General features: G+C 51.9%; 1 protein-coding gene across 1 annotated transcript; it reads right to left on the reverse strand.

Moving 5' to 3' along the window:
* Nucleotides 1-277: 277 nt before the first annotated feature.
* PLAC9 (placenta associated 9) lies at nt 278-13,410 on the reverse strand. Its single transcript, XM_032312323.1, has 4 exons — nt 13,210-13,410; nt 2,802-2,899; nt 1,521-1,644; nt 278-1,035 (listed from the first exon to the last, which is right to left on the reverse strand). Exons 1-4 carry the CDS (start codon nt 13,259-13,261, stop codon nt 989-991), a joined length of 321 nt encoding a protein of 106 aa, XP_032168214.1. The 5' UTR covers nt 13,262-13,410; the 3' UTR covers nt 278-988.
* Nucleotides 13,411-14,061: the final 651 nt, after the last annotated feature.

The following is a 14,061-nucleotide window of genomic DNA, read 5'->3' on the forward strand; positions in this document are numbered from 1 at the left end:
ACTATTTGACTCAGCAATTCCATCCTTAGTCAGAGACCCAAGAGAAATGAAAGCGCCTATGCAAAAATTTGTACATAAATATTCATAGCATTATTCATAATAGCCAGAACGTGCAAACAATCCAGATGTCCATCAACTGATGCATGAGTAAGAGTGGGGCATCCATACGATGGGGTGTTACTCAGCGATCAGAGGGAACGGAGTACTGATACACACTGCAGTCTGGATGAGACCTGAAAACACGGTGCTCAGTGGGAAAAAACTTGGACACAAAGGCTGCACGTTGAATGATTCCATTTATATGAAATGTCCAGACTAGGCAAGTCCACAGAGAGAGAAATATTAGTGGCTTCCGAGGGATGGTGGGAGGAGGAATGGGAAGTGACTGCGTACAGGTACAGGGTTTCTTTGGGGGATGATGAAAGTGTTCTGGAATTAGCGTACGGCCACGTGAAGCCACTGAATTTGTACAATTCAAAAATGATTAAAATTTTGAAATTTACGTTGTGTGCATTTTACCTCAGTAGACAACTTAAAAATCGCACACAGATTTGCACACATATCCTCTGGGGATCTTTCGCGGACATGTAGATTCTGATGCGGGAGGTCTGGCTGGGCCCCCAGTCCTGCATTTCTGACAGGCTCCCAGGTGATCTCACTGCTCCTGTTTTGAGTAGGGAGGCTGCTCGGAGGGCCCCTGCGCTATTCTGGGCCTCAGGTGCTTCATCTTTGAACCAATTCCTGCCCTGTCTGCCCCTATAAGTAGGGAGGGCAGGAGCACTGACCACCTGAGGTCTCCCCGGTCTGAGCCCGCAGGAGGACATGGGCCCCAGGGCCCGGGAGTAGATGGAGAAGGCGCCGTGGCTATAGGGGTCACTGTCAGCAGACACAGGGGAGACCAAGGGACGAGCTTTTATTTTGCACCGAGCTGATGAAGGCAGGCCAGAAGGCACAGCTCTGTACTCAGAGGAGAGCTGCCACATGTGTGTCACTTCCAGCTGCTGGGCAGCTCAGGCTCGGGGGCTCCAAAGCGATCTGAAAGAGAGGGGGCAGCTCAGGAGTGCTGCAGGCCTCCTGCCTTCCCCTCCCCTCCCCTCCCCTCCCTTCCCAGTTCCCAGAACTCCTGTGCCAGGAACACAGGGCATGGGGAGGGAGCAGGGGGCAACCCCCTCTGACACCCCATCGGAGGGGTCTGTGGTGACCCAGGATGGGGTCTTTGCAAGGGACCTGAGAGGAGTGCAGGAGCTTTGAGCCCGGCGAATGGCCCGGGGGGTGGGGGAGGCAGGAACTCTGCGTCCAGGACAGTGCTCCGTGGGCCCCACGTGAACTGCGCCAGCTCTCCCAAAAGCCCTGACCAAGGTGCCAGGCTGCAACGCCCCCAGGCAGGATGGAGGGCAGAGAACAGGCGGGGAGAGTTGGGGGATGCCTCCCCACTCCGCTCAGAAGGCGCCAATCCCTCTCCTGGTTTGTCCAGGCCACATCCCCAGCCCAAGCTGTCCTCTGCTGCCCCAGCTGCTCACCATCTCCGAGGAGGTCGGGGGTGGGGCCAGAGGGCCCTGGGGGAAGGTTCCAGGCCAGCACCTCTAGCTGGCCCAGCAAGCTTTTCAGTTCCGTTTCCAGGTGCTCCACCGTCTTCTCCACCGTCTAGAACAAGAGAGATGGCAGCAGGGCGTGCAGGGAGCACAAGAGTGGTGCCAAGTCTTGCTTCTTTGGCCACATCCTCAGAGACACCTGGCAGCCCAATGGGGCGCAGCGGGGAGAGAACTGAGTGCTGGGGGACCTAAGTCTTCCTTTTTCAGGCTCTGGCCCTGGTGGCCTCTCAGTTCCCCAGATGTTAGAATCCCAGGGCTTCACTCTCTAAGGCGGCTCCTGGCCCTGGCAGGAGTCAATACACTCAATCACACAGGTGTGGCGCAGAGCAACCCTGGGATTCTCTTTTCCCTTTCTGGACTTGACCGGGAGAGCACATTCTTTTTGTCGCCCCGCCCTCTGGTGGCCATTCTGCCAAATGACAGGTTTGGGATTTGAAACGTTCTTTAGTCAGGCATCCTAACTTCTTCCTGAATGAACCCCCTTAGCAGTCTGGTGAAACCTACAGACCCCTTCTCAGAATAACACTTCAATTGAAAAAAATAAAGCATGTAGGATTTCCTAGGACACCAACTGCATTAAAGTTAAGTACTAAAAGTACTTAAGTACTAAAAGTTAAATCTTTGATGTAAAAATGTATGTATTTATTAACTCATGAAATAACATAATCTAACATCAGGTCTAGCAACTACTGTAATTTTGACATACAGTCTAGGATGAATAATAAATAGGTTGATATATTCACAACTATAATGGGATAAAATTATCTGTGATTTCTATTGAGAACAAAGTCACTGTACTGGTAAATACATTTACAGTTTGTTGTCTGTACTTATAATGAATGGAATGCTAAATTTCAGTTAAAGGTTTGTGAAAATAAAGTGTAGATCTTTTCCCACACAAGTCATGGACCCGGTGTTACAGACCATGGCTGAGTGACAAAACACGGTGACTGAATGTCCACCAGCTCATTGTGTAAGGACATGATCTTGAGCTGGGTGGAAGCAAGGCCCGTGGGGAGGCAGGGTCTGTAAAGGGCTGGTGAGCCTAACAGCCCAGGGAAGGAGGGAGATGCTTCACATGGAGGCCAGGGAGCAGGACTGGCCTGGATTTCCCCCATTTTCCAAAGCAAGATTCTCCTGAGCCCTAGAAAGCTACCAGTCTGGTAGGTGGTCCCGAAACTGCCTGTCCTCCCAAACCACCCTGGTTACCTCCTCTATGACGTCTAAACGGTCGTGGACAGCCATGTGTCTGTCACACCCTGTGTTCCAGGCCGGTTCTCCACGGGAGGGCACAAAGGGCTCAGCAGCTGTGGGAAAACAAGCCTCGTCACCATATCCTAGAACACCAGAGACCCCCTGCCAAGCACTGGGCTCCACGAGATGGGTCCTGAAAACAGTCACAAAAAGGAGCAAAGGAAGCCCGAGTGTGGGTCAGGGTATGAGGATGGGGTGCCCCAATCACTCACTTGTCTCTATGGCCCTGGTTCCCTCCCATGCCCAGGTGGGCTTCTTGAAGGAGGTGTTGCCTGAACTCTGTAAGGTAAGGAAGGGAGGAAAGGTCCCAGCCAGAAAGAATGGTGTGTGCAAAGAGAGAAAGGCATAAAATGGCACAGTTTCATGCCCAAACCCTCACGGGGCTGGAGTGGCTGGAAAGTACAGGGTGAACGGGAGGAGGAGGAGGAGCATGGACACAAAGCCAGATGCCCCAATAAACAAACCATGATGCTTATTTGGGGTTTATTTCAACCGAAGAGTCACACGGTCATATATGAACTTTATAAATACAGAGAATGGATTGGAGGGATTTGTCTTTGAAGGCAGAGAGTTATTGTAGTAGTCAGTGTGGGAAGTGTGGAAGCGAGGCAGGGCAGTAGGAATAGAGAGGATGAGGAGATATTTTAGCCATCGCCTTGACATTGGTGACTAGTCAGTTACATCGAACGTTTGATGAGTAGTTACCGTGGACCGCATAGTACGCTAAACCAATGTGTGAACTCAACCAAACTTCACAACAACCCAGTTGCAATCCCCAGCTGAAGCACAGAGGGGTGCAACGCTATGGGCAGTGCACACAGCAAGTCTGGAAAACCTGAGGTTCATCCTGTTCACCTCTTGGTTCATCCCTTTTCTCCCTTACGTTGGTTCCTCCTTGGTTCTTCCAGCACCAACCAACCCTCACACCGGAAGTCTCAGGGACCGGGTTCTGGGCTCAGGTTTCAGTGTTGGTAGCCCCAAGATGGCTATGGGGCATCAGAGTTGGCTGGAACCTTGGAGAACCCTGACACTCTGGAAGGAGGCTACTGTCTCCAAAATGTAGCAAAGCGAAGAGTTTCACTGTGGACGAGGTGGTCAGCCAGGGCTGAAGCAGCAGAGAAGTCTAGCGAGGCAAGGATGGAAAGACAGAGTGAGGAGAAAATCACTGCTAAATCCCACCCCAGCATTGTTCACAGAGCAGTGGAGGCAAAGCAAAGTCTAGATGCTATAGGACCAGGAGGGAAAGAGAGGTCCAAGGGCAGAAACCTGGATCCTGGGAAACATTTTCCTGAAGCCTTTCTGTGAAGTAAAGGAGATCAGATAACATGGTGTACAGAATGTTTCTTGCTGTTACTGTTCTTTGAAGAAACAACCATGCTGATAGCCTGAAGGGCAGGAGCACTGAGGAGCGGATGGGCTGGGAGCCCAGCAGTGGTGGGGTCGGCGGGGGTGGCGCTTGGAGGCGGAGAGGGGGCCCGCAGAAGTGGTAAAGGCAGACCTCTCCTCAAAGGGCCAAGATGCAGACTGAGTTCTCACCTGTTCGTTTCTCCTTAGTCCGTGAAGTGAGAAGGGAACCGTCTGCTGGAAATTCACGTTGACTTATGAAAGAGGAAGCTAGTTGTGAAGTTTTCGGGGATTCTGTGAGGGGGCTATTAAACACAGCCGTGAAAATGGGAGGCACGGTGACCGGCAAATGACTTCTTTTTGTCTTTGTCTTTGTTTTTGAGAGCCACTTTATCAGCAGGCCACTGGGGAGGGGGCTCGAACACAGAGAGGGCTTCAAAAGGAGGTGAGGAGGGCGCCTGGGTGGCTCAGTGGGTTAAGCCGCTGCCTTCGGCTCAGGTCATGATCTCAGGGCCCTGGGATCGAGTCCCACATCGGGCTCTCTGCTCAGCAGGGAGCCTGCTTCCCTTCCTCTCTCTCTGCCTGCCTCTCTGCCTACTTGTGATCTCTCTCTCTCTCTCTCTCTGTCAAATAAATAAATAAATAAATAAATCTTTAAAAAAAAAAAAAAAAAGGAGGTGAGGAGGAGGAGGAAGCCCATGCCGAAGGACCCCACTCCAGGGGGACATTTGGAAAGACCAGTCCCCCCAGAGAGCCGCCCTGGGTACAGAGTGGCCAGGACGGGGGGGGGCTGGATGGAGCAGAAGCCCGGGGGTCTGCAGAGATCATGTGGGGAGATCAAGGGAGAAAAGATTGAGGCTTTTGCCAGCAAGGAGTTGAGAGGATGAGCTCTAGCTTGGATAATGAAGGAAAGGGGGCCAACAAGAAGGCCCATAAATTAAGAGAAATGGAGGAGCTGACAGGACTGGAGGTCTTAGTAGGATGATGGAGTAACAGAAGGAATGAGTGGTGACAGACGTTGCAGTTTCAGCTCTGAGAAGTGGAACAGCTTCCGGGTGACAATACCAAGGTTGCAGTCATGGATGTGGGCGTCTGAGGCAGACTGGGGGCAAGGGTTATTGGACTTTATCTAGGCGCAAAACTGTTGTAACTGTAAGACCCTGGTGTTGGCTGGGCTGCCCAAGGAGACATACAGAGTCGCCCAGAAGGCTGGCCGTTCTTGAGGTAGGGACAGCAATGGTGAGCCATTTTGCTGGTGATGAACGCGTAACTCTGGGACATTGAATGAGTTGCCCAAGGTCACGCGGTCCGCAAATGACTGGACCCCAAGCCCCCTGGCCCTCTCCTGACCCCACCTCAGCAAGCTGGCCTCCCAGAGCTCTGCCAGAGCGCCCCCCCACCCCCCACCCCCCGTCCTGACATGTTCCAGCTCCAACTCTATCTGGATCCCAGATCTTCCACGAAGGGGAGTGAACCAAGAGCAGAGACCAAACATGCTTCAGCTCTGAGCATCCTTTATGGAGATCAATTTGTTTCTCTAGTTTCCTTTTCATAATTTCCTTCCACTAAATTTCAAAAAGTTTCTTCAAAAAGACAAATGGTCTTGTTGACTTTGGAGAGGGGGATGGACATGACATGGTACTTTGGTTATTTTTTTCATCTATGTGTGGCTGGAGTGAGCACTGATTTTTTTTTTTAAAGGAGTGTTTTAGAGATCCATACAGAAGTTTCTAGAGATGAAATCCTAGCATATCTTGGAGTCACTTCAAAATACTCCAGCCTGGGAGTGGGAGGAGACATGGGTGGCCACACAAGATTGGCCAAGATTGATAACTGTTGAAACTGAGTGACGGGACATGAGAGTTCACTCCACTCCTCTCTCTACTCTTGTATACCTGGATTGAAATGTTCCATAATAAAAGCCAGTTGTCTGATGGGGTTGTTAGCAAAAAGCAGAAGCCATCGTGGGCTGCATGCGTGGATGGGAAAGTTCAGGATGAGGGCGAGGGTGGCCTGAGGGACCCCACCTGGAGGGTTGTGCTCCGTTCTGGGCCTTGGAGAGGCTGAAGCAGGGCTAGAGGCGGCCGCGATGAAGGGACACAGAAGCTTGACTCATGTGTCTCAGCTGGAGAACCGGGGAGCCCAGCCAAGAGAGGAGGGACTTGCTAGGGGCTGGAGGAGCTGCTCTCACCCACAAGGAGGGCTGTCCGTGAAAAGGGGGCCTGTGCATTGGGGGTCTGGGTCCACAGACACCCTCCACAGGCTCTGCCTGCGGGCCCCTGGCCACATCTCTCCCCGGAGCCTCGCCTGCCCTCTCCCAGACCCAGCTCGGGCCGGGAGGAAACAGTCTGACCTGGCCGGCCAAGTGCGAGGCTCTGCCAGGCCTGTAAGTCATGAACAACATGAGTCCACTCCCCTCCGTTGGCCTGAAACATCCTGTTTTCTACATGTCGGCAATGAGGTCTAACTTGGCTCCAAAACCCCTCCAGGGAGAAGGATTGGCCGAGGTTGCTCTCCACATCACACAGCACTAATCCCTCACATCTGGACAGAGCTGAGGCCTGAGCCCCGCCGCACAAGTGTCCGTGAGCTCATCGGTGAGAGAAAGCTGGGCTGGGGCCCTCACCACAAGGCCACTGCTGCGGCTCCCTCGGCCATGCCGGCCCTCACCCCACCACTGACCTCACTGTGCGAGGGCCGAAAACTCCCCAGGGGACCCTGTTCTCACCCTGCCTGGCCGGAACTGGCGTGGGCCTGTGGGAAACTTTCGTCTCCTCCCAGAGCCTTTGCTGCCTCCTTCCTAACCCGGGGTGGGGAGGCCCAAGGCCCTCCCTCCTGCCCCTGTAGTTCACTCGGGCTGTGGTTCTATCTTTCAGGGTCTGCTGAGAGGCCTCATAAATTAGCTAGAAGGACAGAACGGGCGTGAGTCAAGGACAAGTTCTTTCTTGGACCAGAAGTTCCCACAAGTCACGAGCTGGATGTTCCATGTCTTCGAGCGCCTCAGACAGAAGGCCCGGGGTAATGCCTGCTTCACGGGGTTGTTGGGTTGCTCGAGAGCGGGGAAGGCTGCAGGGTGGCGGTGTTCCTGCTTAAACAGCCAAGCTGTGGTTCCCCGTGTTCCCTCCCTTCCTGTGCTCCCGCCTGCCCCGCCCCGGCCAGTTGGGAAAGGGACCTTCTTGGAGGCCTGGTTGTTTTCCCTGGCCTGGCTCCCACTCGGGGCCTATGTGCACCCTGGATGGTGGCCATGGGTAGAACACAGAGCTCTGGTGAGAGCAGGCTGCAGTGGAGGCCAGAGGCCCCGCGAGGCGCTGGGCTCACTCAGCCAGTTAAAGACACATGGCTACCAGGTCCCCATCCTCTGAGGCGGGAAGTACGGCCTCTCCCACATACAGCATAGAAGATCTTTTGTGTCTAGGACTTAAACACTAAGAAAGCACCTACAACTCAAATGACTTCTGTGATGACACGTAATTTCTCAGAGGCAACCCTGTACATTACCATGGTTCCTGAGTTATTGAAGACATACTCTGCTTTGACCAGCAATGTTTGTCACTCAGGGGTTAACTGTATTTGCCACATTCAATGTAATAGAATAATAAAATTTACCACATCAATATTTGTATCAAAATTTATGATTCATTTAAAACCATTGGTGGTTTTTAAACTTCTTTTTTTTTTTTTAAGCCGAATACTACTTGCAAACAATTACATGAAGAACTCCAGTAATGTGCAACTGCTCCGGCTAAGTTGAGAGAGAGAACCTCGAGCCCCCAACAAAGAGCTCAGATTCTGAGGCACGTCTGGGTTTGGTTTGCGGACAGACATGTCCTCCTGTTCTCCTTGGATCTGAGTCTTGCTGGTCCGTCCGAGAGCACATCAGTGTCATTCCAGTACATTTAGTATCTGATTACGGCAGGCAAGCTAGGCTACTACCCCAAAGGGCACCCTGAACTTTACAAGAGGTTTTTTTTTTTTTTTTTCCTCATGTATGAGTTCAGAGGTAAACTGCAAAAGCCCACAAGGCAGGGAAGGTCTAAGAAGCCATCCAGAATAAAGCTCTCTCTGCACACTCTGAAAAGCGCACCAAGGCTGGGTGTCAGAGACGCAGTCCAACTCTGGGCTTACTGACAGGGCTCTTTGCCTCCCCTGCAGAGAGTGAGGGATCTGCCCTGCTAGGTCTACTTTGCAGGATTGCTGTGCTGATTCAAGGAAATCGTGCACTTGAAGATGCCTTGCAATTGCCAAGTGACATGCAAAGGCCCTGGGGGGCATCCACCAGGGTAGCAGAAGATGAAGCAAGGCAGGAATTTATTCCCCAGGGCTCTGCCTCTCCACATGCAGCCAGCGCTCTGCTGGATCACTTCGACCAGCTCTCACGATGGAAAGGCATCTCTTCTAGGAATAGATGAAGATCCTCTACAAGGATCCAAGGGACGTTTGGGAGGAATTCTCCAAAAAGGACGCAGAGGGCTCAGTGCTAACCTGCCTCTCTGCACTCTCTTAGAAGCCAGTCCCACTCACCCGACTCTGTTTCTTCACCTTTACAATGGGCAGAACCATACTTCGCACTGGAAGCTACTATGGATTAGTGATCGCTCACGATGCACCAAGCTTTCTGCTGAGTGCTTACGTACAGTATCTCATCAGATTCTGTCAAGAGTTTAGAACTCTTACCTCCCTTTCTTACAGATTAGAAAACCAAAGATCAAAGAGATTGAATAACATGCTGGAAGTTACATAGCTAGTAAGCAGGAGGCACAGGATGTGTATCCTACCTGCCTCATTCCGCCTATACTGTGCACGTGAGTATACTGTGCAGTGATGTGAGCTTTTGTAAGTTAAGGGCCTCCTATCTTGGGGTCTCAGCTGCCTCCTCTGCAACAGGGAGAAACTGAGCATGTCTGACTCCACATTGTTTCCATTTCTCTGCCGCTGTGACCTACAGCTTAGAAACTTCTGCTTTGCCCTGTACGTGGGCATGTTAGTCATTAAAGAAATTTTGCTACAACTGAGATTTACAAAAACTGTTTTCTTACCCGAAACCTATCTCACTGGAGGAGGTACAGAAGTGCATACAGAGTTGACTATGTTAAGATTTACAGGAACAACATGACCAGATTCTTACACACAAATATCAACTGAGCAGGGACAAAGAAGTTACATGACCTTTTCCTTTCCTTATTCTTTTCTTTCCTTTTTTTCTTTTTTTTGGGGGGTGGGTGGGTAAGATTTATTTATTTATTTTAGATACAGGGAGAGAGTTGGTGGGGAGGGACAGAGGGCATGAGAGAAAGAATCTCAGGCAGACTCCCTGCTGAGGGCAGAGCTCAACCCCAGGACCCCGAGATCACTACCTGAGCCAAAATCAAGAGTCAGACGTTAAACCGAGCCACCCACGCGCCGCGACATGACCTTTTTCAGTGTCTACAGACATCAGTCATCTTATGAGTCCAATCTCCTCCCACTTCCCCCTGTTCCTAACATAAAAGAAGCTCGACTCTGGTGCTCAGAGAGGTGGTTCTCTGGGACAATCGATAGTCCACTGTCTCCTGGGTTTGCTGGCTTTCCAAATAAAGTCGCTTTCCTACCCCAACTTCTTGCCTCTCAACTTACTGGCCTGTCATTCGGCGAGCAAACAAACTTGGACACAGTTACAAATTGAGGGGCTGGACAGGTAGGGGGCCAAGGGGACCTGTTCAGATGACACCTTTGCAGCTGCCTTGGGGCCCCACCAGAGCCCAAATGCGTGCCTCTGACCGAACTGTCTTTGAGTGGTTTGCTCCCACAATATCCATTTGTGTCAAAAGAAATGCTATGATTCTCACAACAGCCCTTCAGCATCTTCCTCTTTTGCTCAAAGCGGAAAGCAGAATTCCAATGGAAGACAGATGGCCATGGGGGCTTGGGGCAGGGGTGGACAGTGAGAGCATGCCCAAAGGGCCTCAAGGCATGGGTGACAATTAATGAAAGGGCCAGGCTCTAGGACCTTAGATTCCTCTGATGGGAAAACACGAAAGGAACTCAGCAGAAACCTTAAAAGGGCTCTATAAGTAAAACAAGCAATTTGTTTCCATCAATACATGAAGAGTTTTTACAGATCAATATGAAAAACCCCAGTACCACAACTGAGAAGCCTAAGACAATTCACAAGAATTGTAGAAATGACCAATGCATTTAAAGAAAAAGTCCAACCTCAGTAGTAATCAAAGAAGTGCAAGTTAAAGCAATAAACTGTCTTAATATATTCTTGCATAACAGCAGATGTTTCTAGATCTAACTACCATTTTATAGACAATACAGGGGAGAGAAGAACATTTAGAGGACTCCTGGCAGATACAATCAGCTGAAATCTAATGTGGAGAACTTTATGGGACAAAAAACCCAGTTGTTTCCATAAACACATTTTGAGGAAAAGAGGGGGGAAGAGAAATTACCTATTAAAAGAAACTAACTGACATATCAGCCAAAAGCAATGTGTGTACCTTATTTGGATAAAACAAAACCAAATGTAACAACATGACACAATTAAGGACATTTAAGCAGGGATCAGATATTTGATGATATAAGAAATTACTGTCCAGGGTAACCTGGGTGGCTTAGTCCGTTGAGCGTCTGACGCTTAATTTCGGTTTAGGTCGTGGTCTCGGGATAGAGCCCTGCGTCAGGCTCTATGCTCAGTGCACATCTGCTTGAAAATCTCTTCCTCTCCCTCTGCTCCCCCTCCTGCTCACTCTCAAATAAATAAATAAATCTTTAAAAAACGAAAATATCAGGGCACCTGGGTGGGTCAGTCATTAAGCCTCTGTCTTCAGCTCAGGTCATGATCCCAGGGTCCTGGGATCAAGCCCCAAATCCGGCTCTCTACTCAGCAGGAAGCCTGCTTCCTCCTCTCTCACTCCCCCTGCTTGTGTTCCCTCTCTTGCCATGTCTCTTTCTCACTGTCAAATAAATAAATAAAATCTTGGGGAAAAAAAAAAGAAATTATCGTCCATTTTTTAGGGTGTGATAATGGTATTGCAGTTATGTTTATGAAAAGATTATCTTTGGGATGCCTGATGGAGTCGGTTTGGAGAGCATCTGACTCTCGATCTTGAGTTTGAGCCCCACACAGGTATACAGATTACTTAAATAAATAAAACTTTAAAAATAAATAAATAAATAAAACTTAGAAGAAAAAGATTACTCAAGGAAATATTTAAAAGATTACTTAAGGAAAGAGATACTTAAGGAAATATTTATGGATGAAAATATATGATGCCTGGAATTTCCTTTAAGATTACTGGAGGAAGGAGAGAGAATGCGAGTGACAAAGGAAACATCCATGAAACAATATTGCTGAAGTGGGGCGGTCGGTACATGGGGGTTCACCGTTCTGTCTTGTCTTTACCTCCAGGGATTTCATAATCAAAAGTTAAGAGAAACAATAGTAAGTTGTCCAAAGTCCGAAAGATTCCACACAAAAATGTGTGAACTCAGGTTGAGATTACATTAATACTTTCCCCCTTTAAAAAAAAATCTGTAGCAAGGAGCGGGCATCATCAGAAAGGAAGTCATATTTGAAAAGGGTTTTAAATTGAAGTGTATATACCAACCACGACTAAGGAGGCCCCAGAAAGTCCGCCACTTGTGGGTGGCAGCCAGCTCCTCCCTCTCGGGGAGCACAGACTGGGCTTTGTGCCCTGGGCTCCCGGAGGAGGGGCCGGGGGAGGAAAGGGGGGAGAAGGACCTGCACCGTGGCCTCTGTGCTAAGCACAGACCCAGCCACTCTTTGCACAGGAGGAGGCTGTGGGTCCTCCGTAATTAACAGGTGGGGAAACTGAGGCTCAGAGAGATCAGTGAAGCTGAGGGGACAAAAACGGGAGCCAACATGTGCTGAATTCTGTGCTGGGGACTTCTTTCATTCCGTTCCTGCAGCTCCCTCTGCAGGGTGGGTACCATTTTCCCCAACTCACAGAGAAGGAGACAGTATCCCCGAGGGAAGGCACCTTCCCTCACCCAAGAAACTCTGCCAGGGGCTGCCCAGGATCCGCACTGGCCTCCACCCTGCCCCTGGGTGCTGACTCCCACAGAGGGCCGTGCCCAGAAAGGACAGGGACAGGAGGCATCTGTCCTAGCACAGGGCACTTCACCTGTGTGACTCACATCCTCTGGCTCCGGGCTGATGGGTGAGCAGCCTGGTGGGGGGCAAGGGCCCCCCTGAGTGGTTAGGAGGCCTGGATGCCTGGTGAGGCCTCTGGCTTGGCTCTGCCAGCAGACCTGAGCCTTCCTCTCACCGGTACTGCTGGGAGGAGCCCCAGCCCCGCTGGCTGAGGGCTGCATGAATGAGAGTCTGGGTAAATGGGAGTGTGGCTTGTAAACCGTGAAGTACCAGCCATGTGCAGGGTCTTGGGGTGGTGCGTGAGCATCTGGCTGTAAGAAGTCTCTCACCAGCTGCCCATCTGGGCCTCACCTAAGAAGGTGAGAGCTGACGGTGCCAGGCAAGGCCCACCGGAGGGGTGCAGGGGTGGAGCACCAGATGGCCTCTCCCTCCTGCACCCTAAGCTCCCCAGCCCCCTATCACTCAAGGCAGCTCAGGCCCTCAGGGAAGAGCTCCGGAAGCAGGAGGACTGACCTGCTCACCCAGACCGCAGAGCCCTCTCGGGCCAGAGGGGAGGTGAAGCCGTGGCCCTTCTCGCGGGGCCGCCTGCCGGCCCGCAGGCCGTGCTAGGCCAGGTCTGGGTCATCGCCTGCCGGAACTCCACTCCAAGGCAGTGCCCATAACCCAGGCCTGGGCGCCTCTGTAGGCTCTCGGGGGCAGCTGGCCCCGGGGGTGCTGGGGGGATGTGTGCCCAACCTGCAGACTTAACCCTGCGATCCTTGCCTCCTCTCTCTCCTCGGGCCTCGAGTCTCTCCACTCATTCTCTACCTTTCGGTCGCTCTCATGTCTCTTTTCAACCCTCCCTCCCGGGCCCATCCCCGCTTCTACAACTCTCTGCTCTCCCACCCCTGCCCCCCTACCCCGGGCCCCAGCCCCACTCACCGGCAGCGCCGAGCAGAGCGAGCCCGGCCAGCGCGCAGAGCAGGGGCCGCATGCTGCCGGCCGGCCGAGCGCAGCGTAGCGTCTCCCCGCCGCCGCGCCCCCGGGCCCGCGCCGACCCGCCCGCAGGAAATGCTCGCCTCCCGAGCCAAGATTCCTGGGCGGCTCCGGGCTCTCCGGCTCGCGCGATCCGCCCCCTCCGGAGACCCCGCGGGGCGGAGGGGCCGGCTTGCCAGCCTGGGCGCCTCTCCAGCCGTCACCCCCCCCACGCCCCGGGGCGCGGGAGAGCGGTAGGGGGCGAGGGCTGGGCTCTGGGCCGCCGCTCCCAGCCCCAGGGGCTCAGGAGCCCATTTCACAGACCCGCACACTGAAGTCCTCCACCCGCAGCGCCAGCCCACGAACCTGCACCCCGAGGACGCGGAGTGTGGAAGCTTTTCTCCGTCCACCGACGAACAGGTCATTAATTCCATCGGACGGTGTCTGGCCCTGAGAGACTGACGCAGGGGTGGTGTCTGACTTTTGCAGAAACTTCTTTTCTGCTAATGGGGTCCCAGCAATGTTAAAAGATACTTAAAAAAAAAAAAAAAGGAAAATCGTGACTTTTATTCAGATATAAAATGAGTATATGCTCAAGATTTTCTTTAGCTCACTGGTCACGAGGGAACCAGAAAGAAGTGACAACCAGTCGGAAGAACAGACACACATCTGGAACATTGGCAAGGAAGGGCGGAGGTGAAGCTGGCTTCTTACACAGACACACACACACACAAGCTGGCTTCTTACACACACACAGACACACACACACACACCGTAATTGAACCTGTAACAGGAATCATTTGAATATCTGTACATGAG

The sequence above is a fragment of the Mustela erminea genome, chromosome 14, assembly GCF_009829155.1.
Source record: "Mustela erminea isolate mMusErm1 chromosome 14, mMusErm1.Pri, whole genome shotgun sequence".
NCBI classification, from domain to species: domain Eukaryota; kingdom Metazoa; phylum Chordata; class Mammalia; order Carnivora; family Mustelidae; genus Mustela; species Mustela erminea.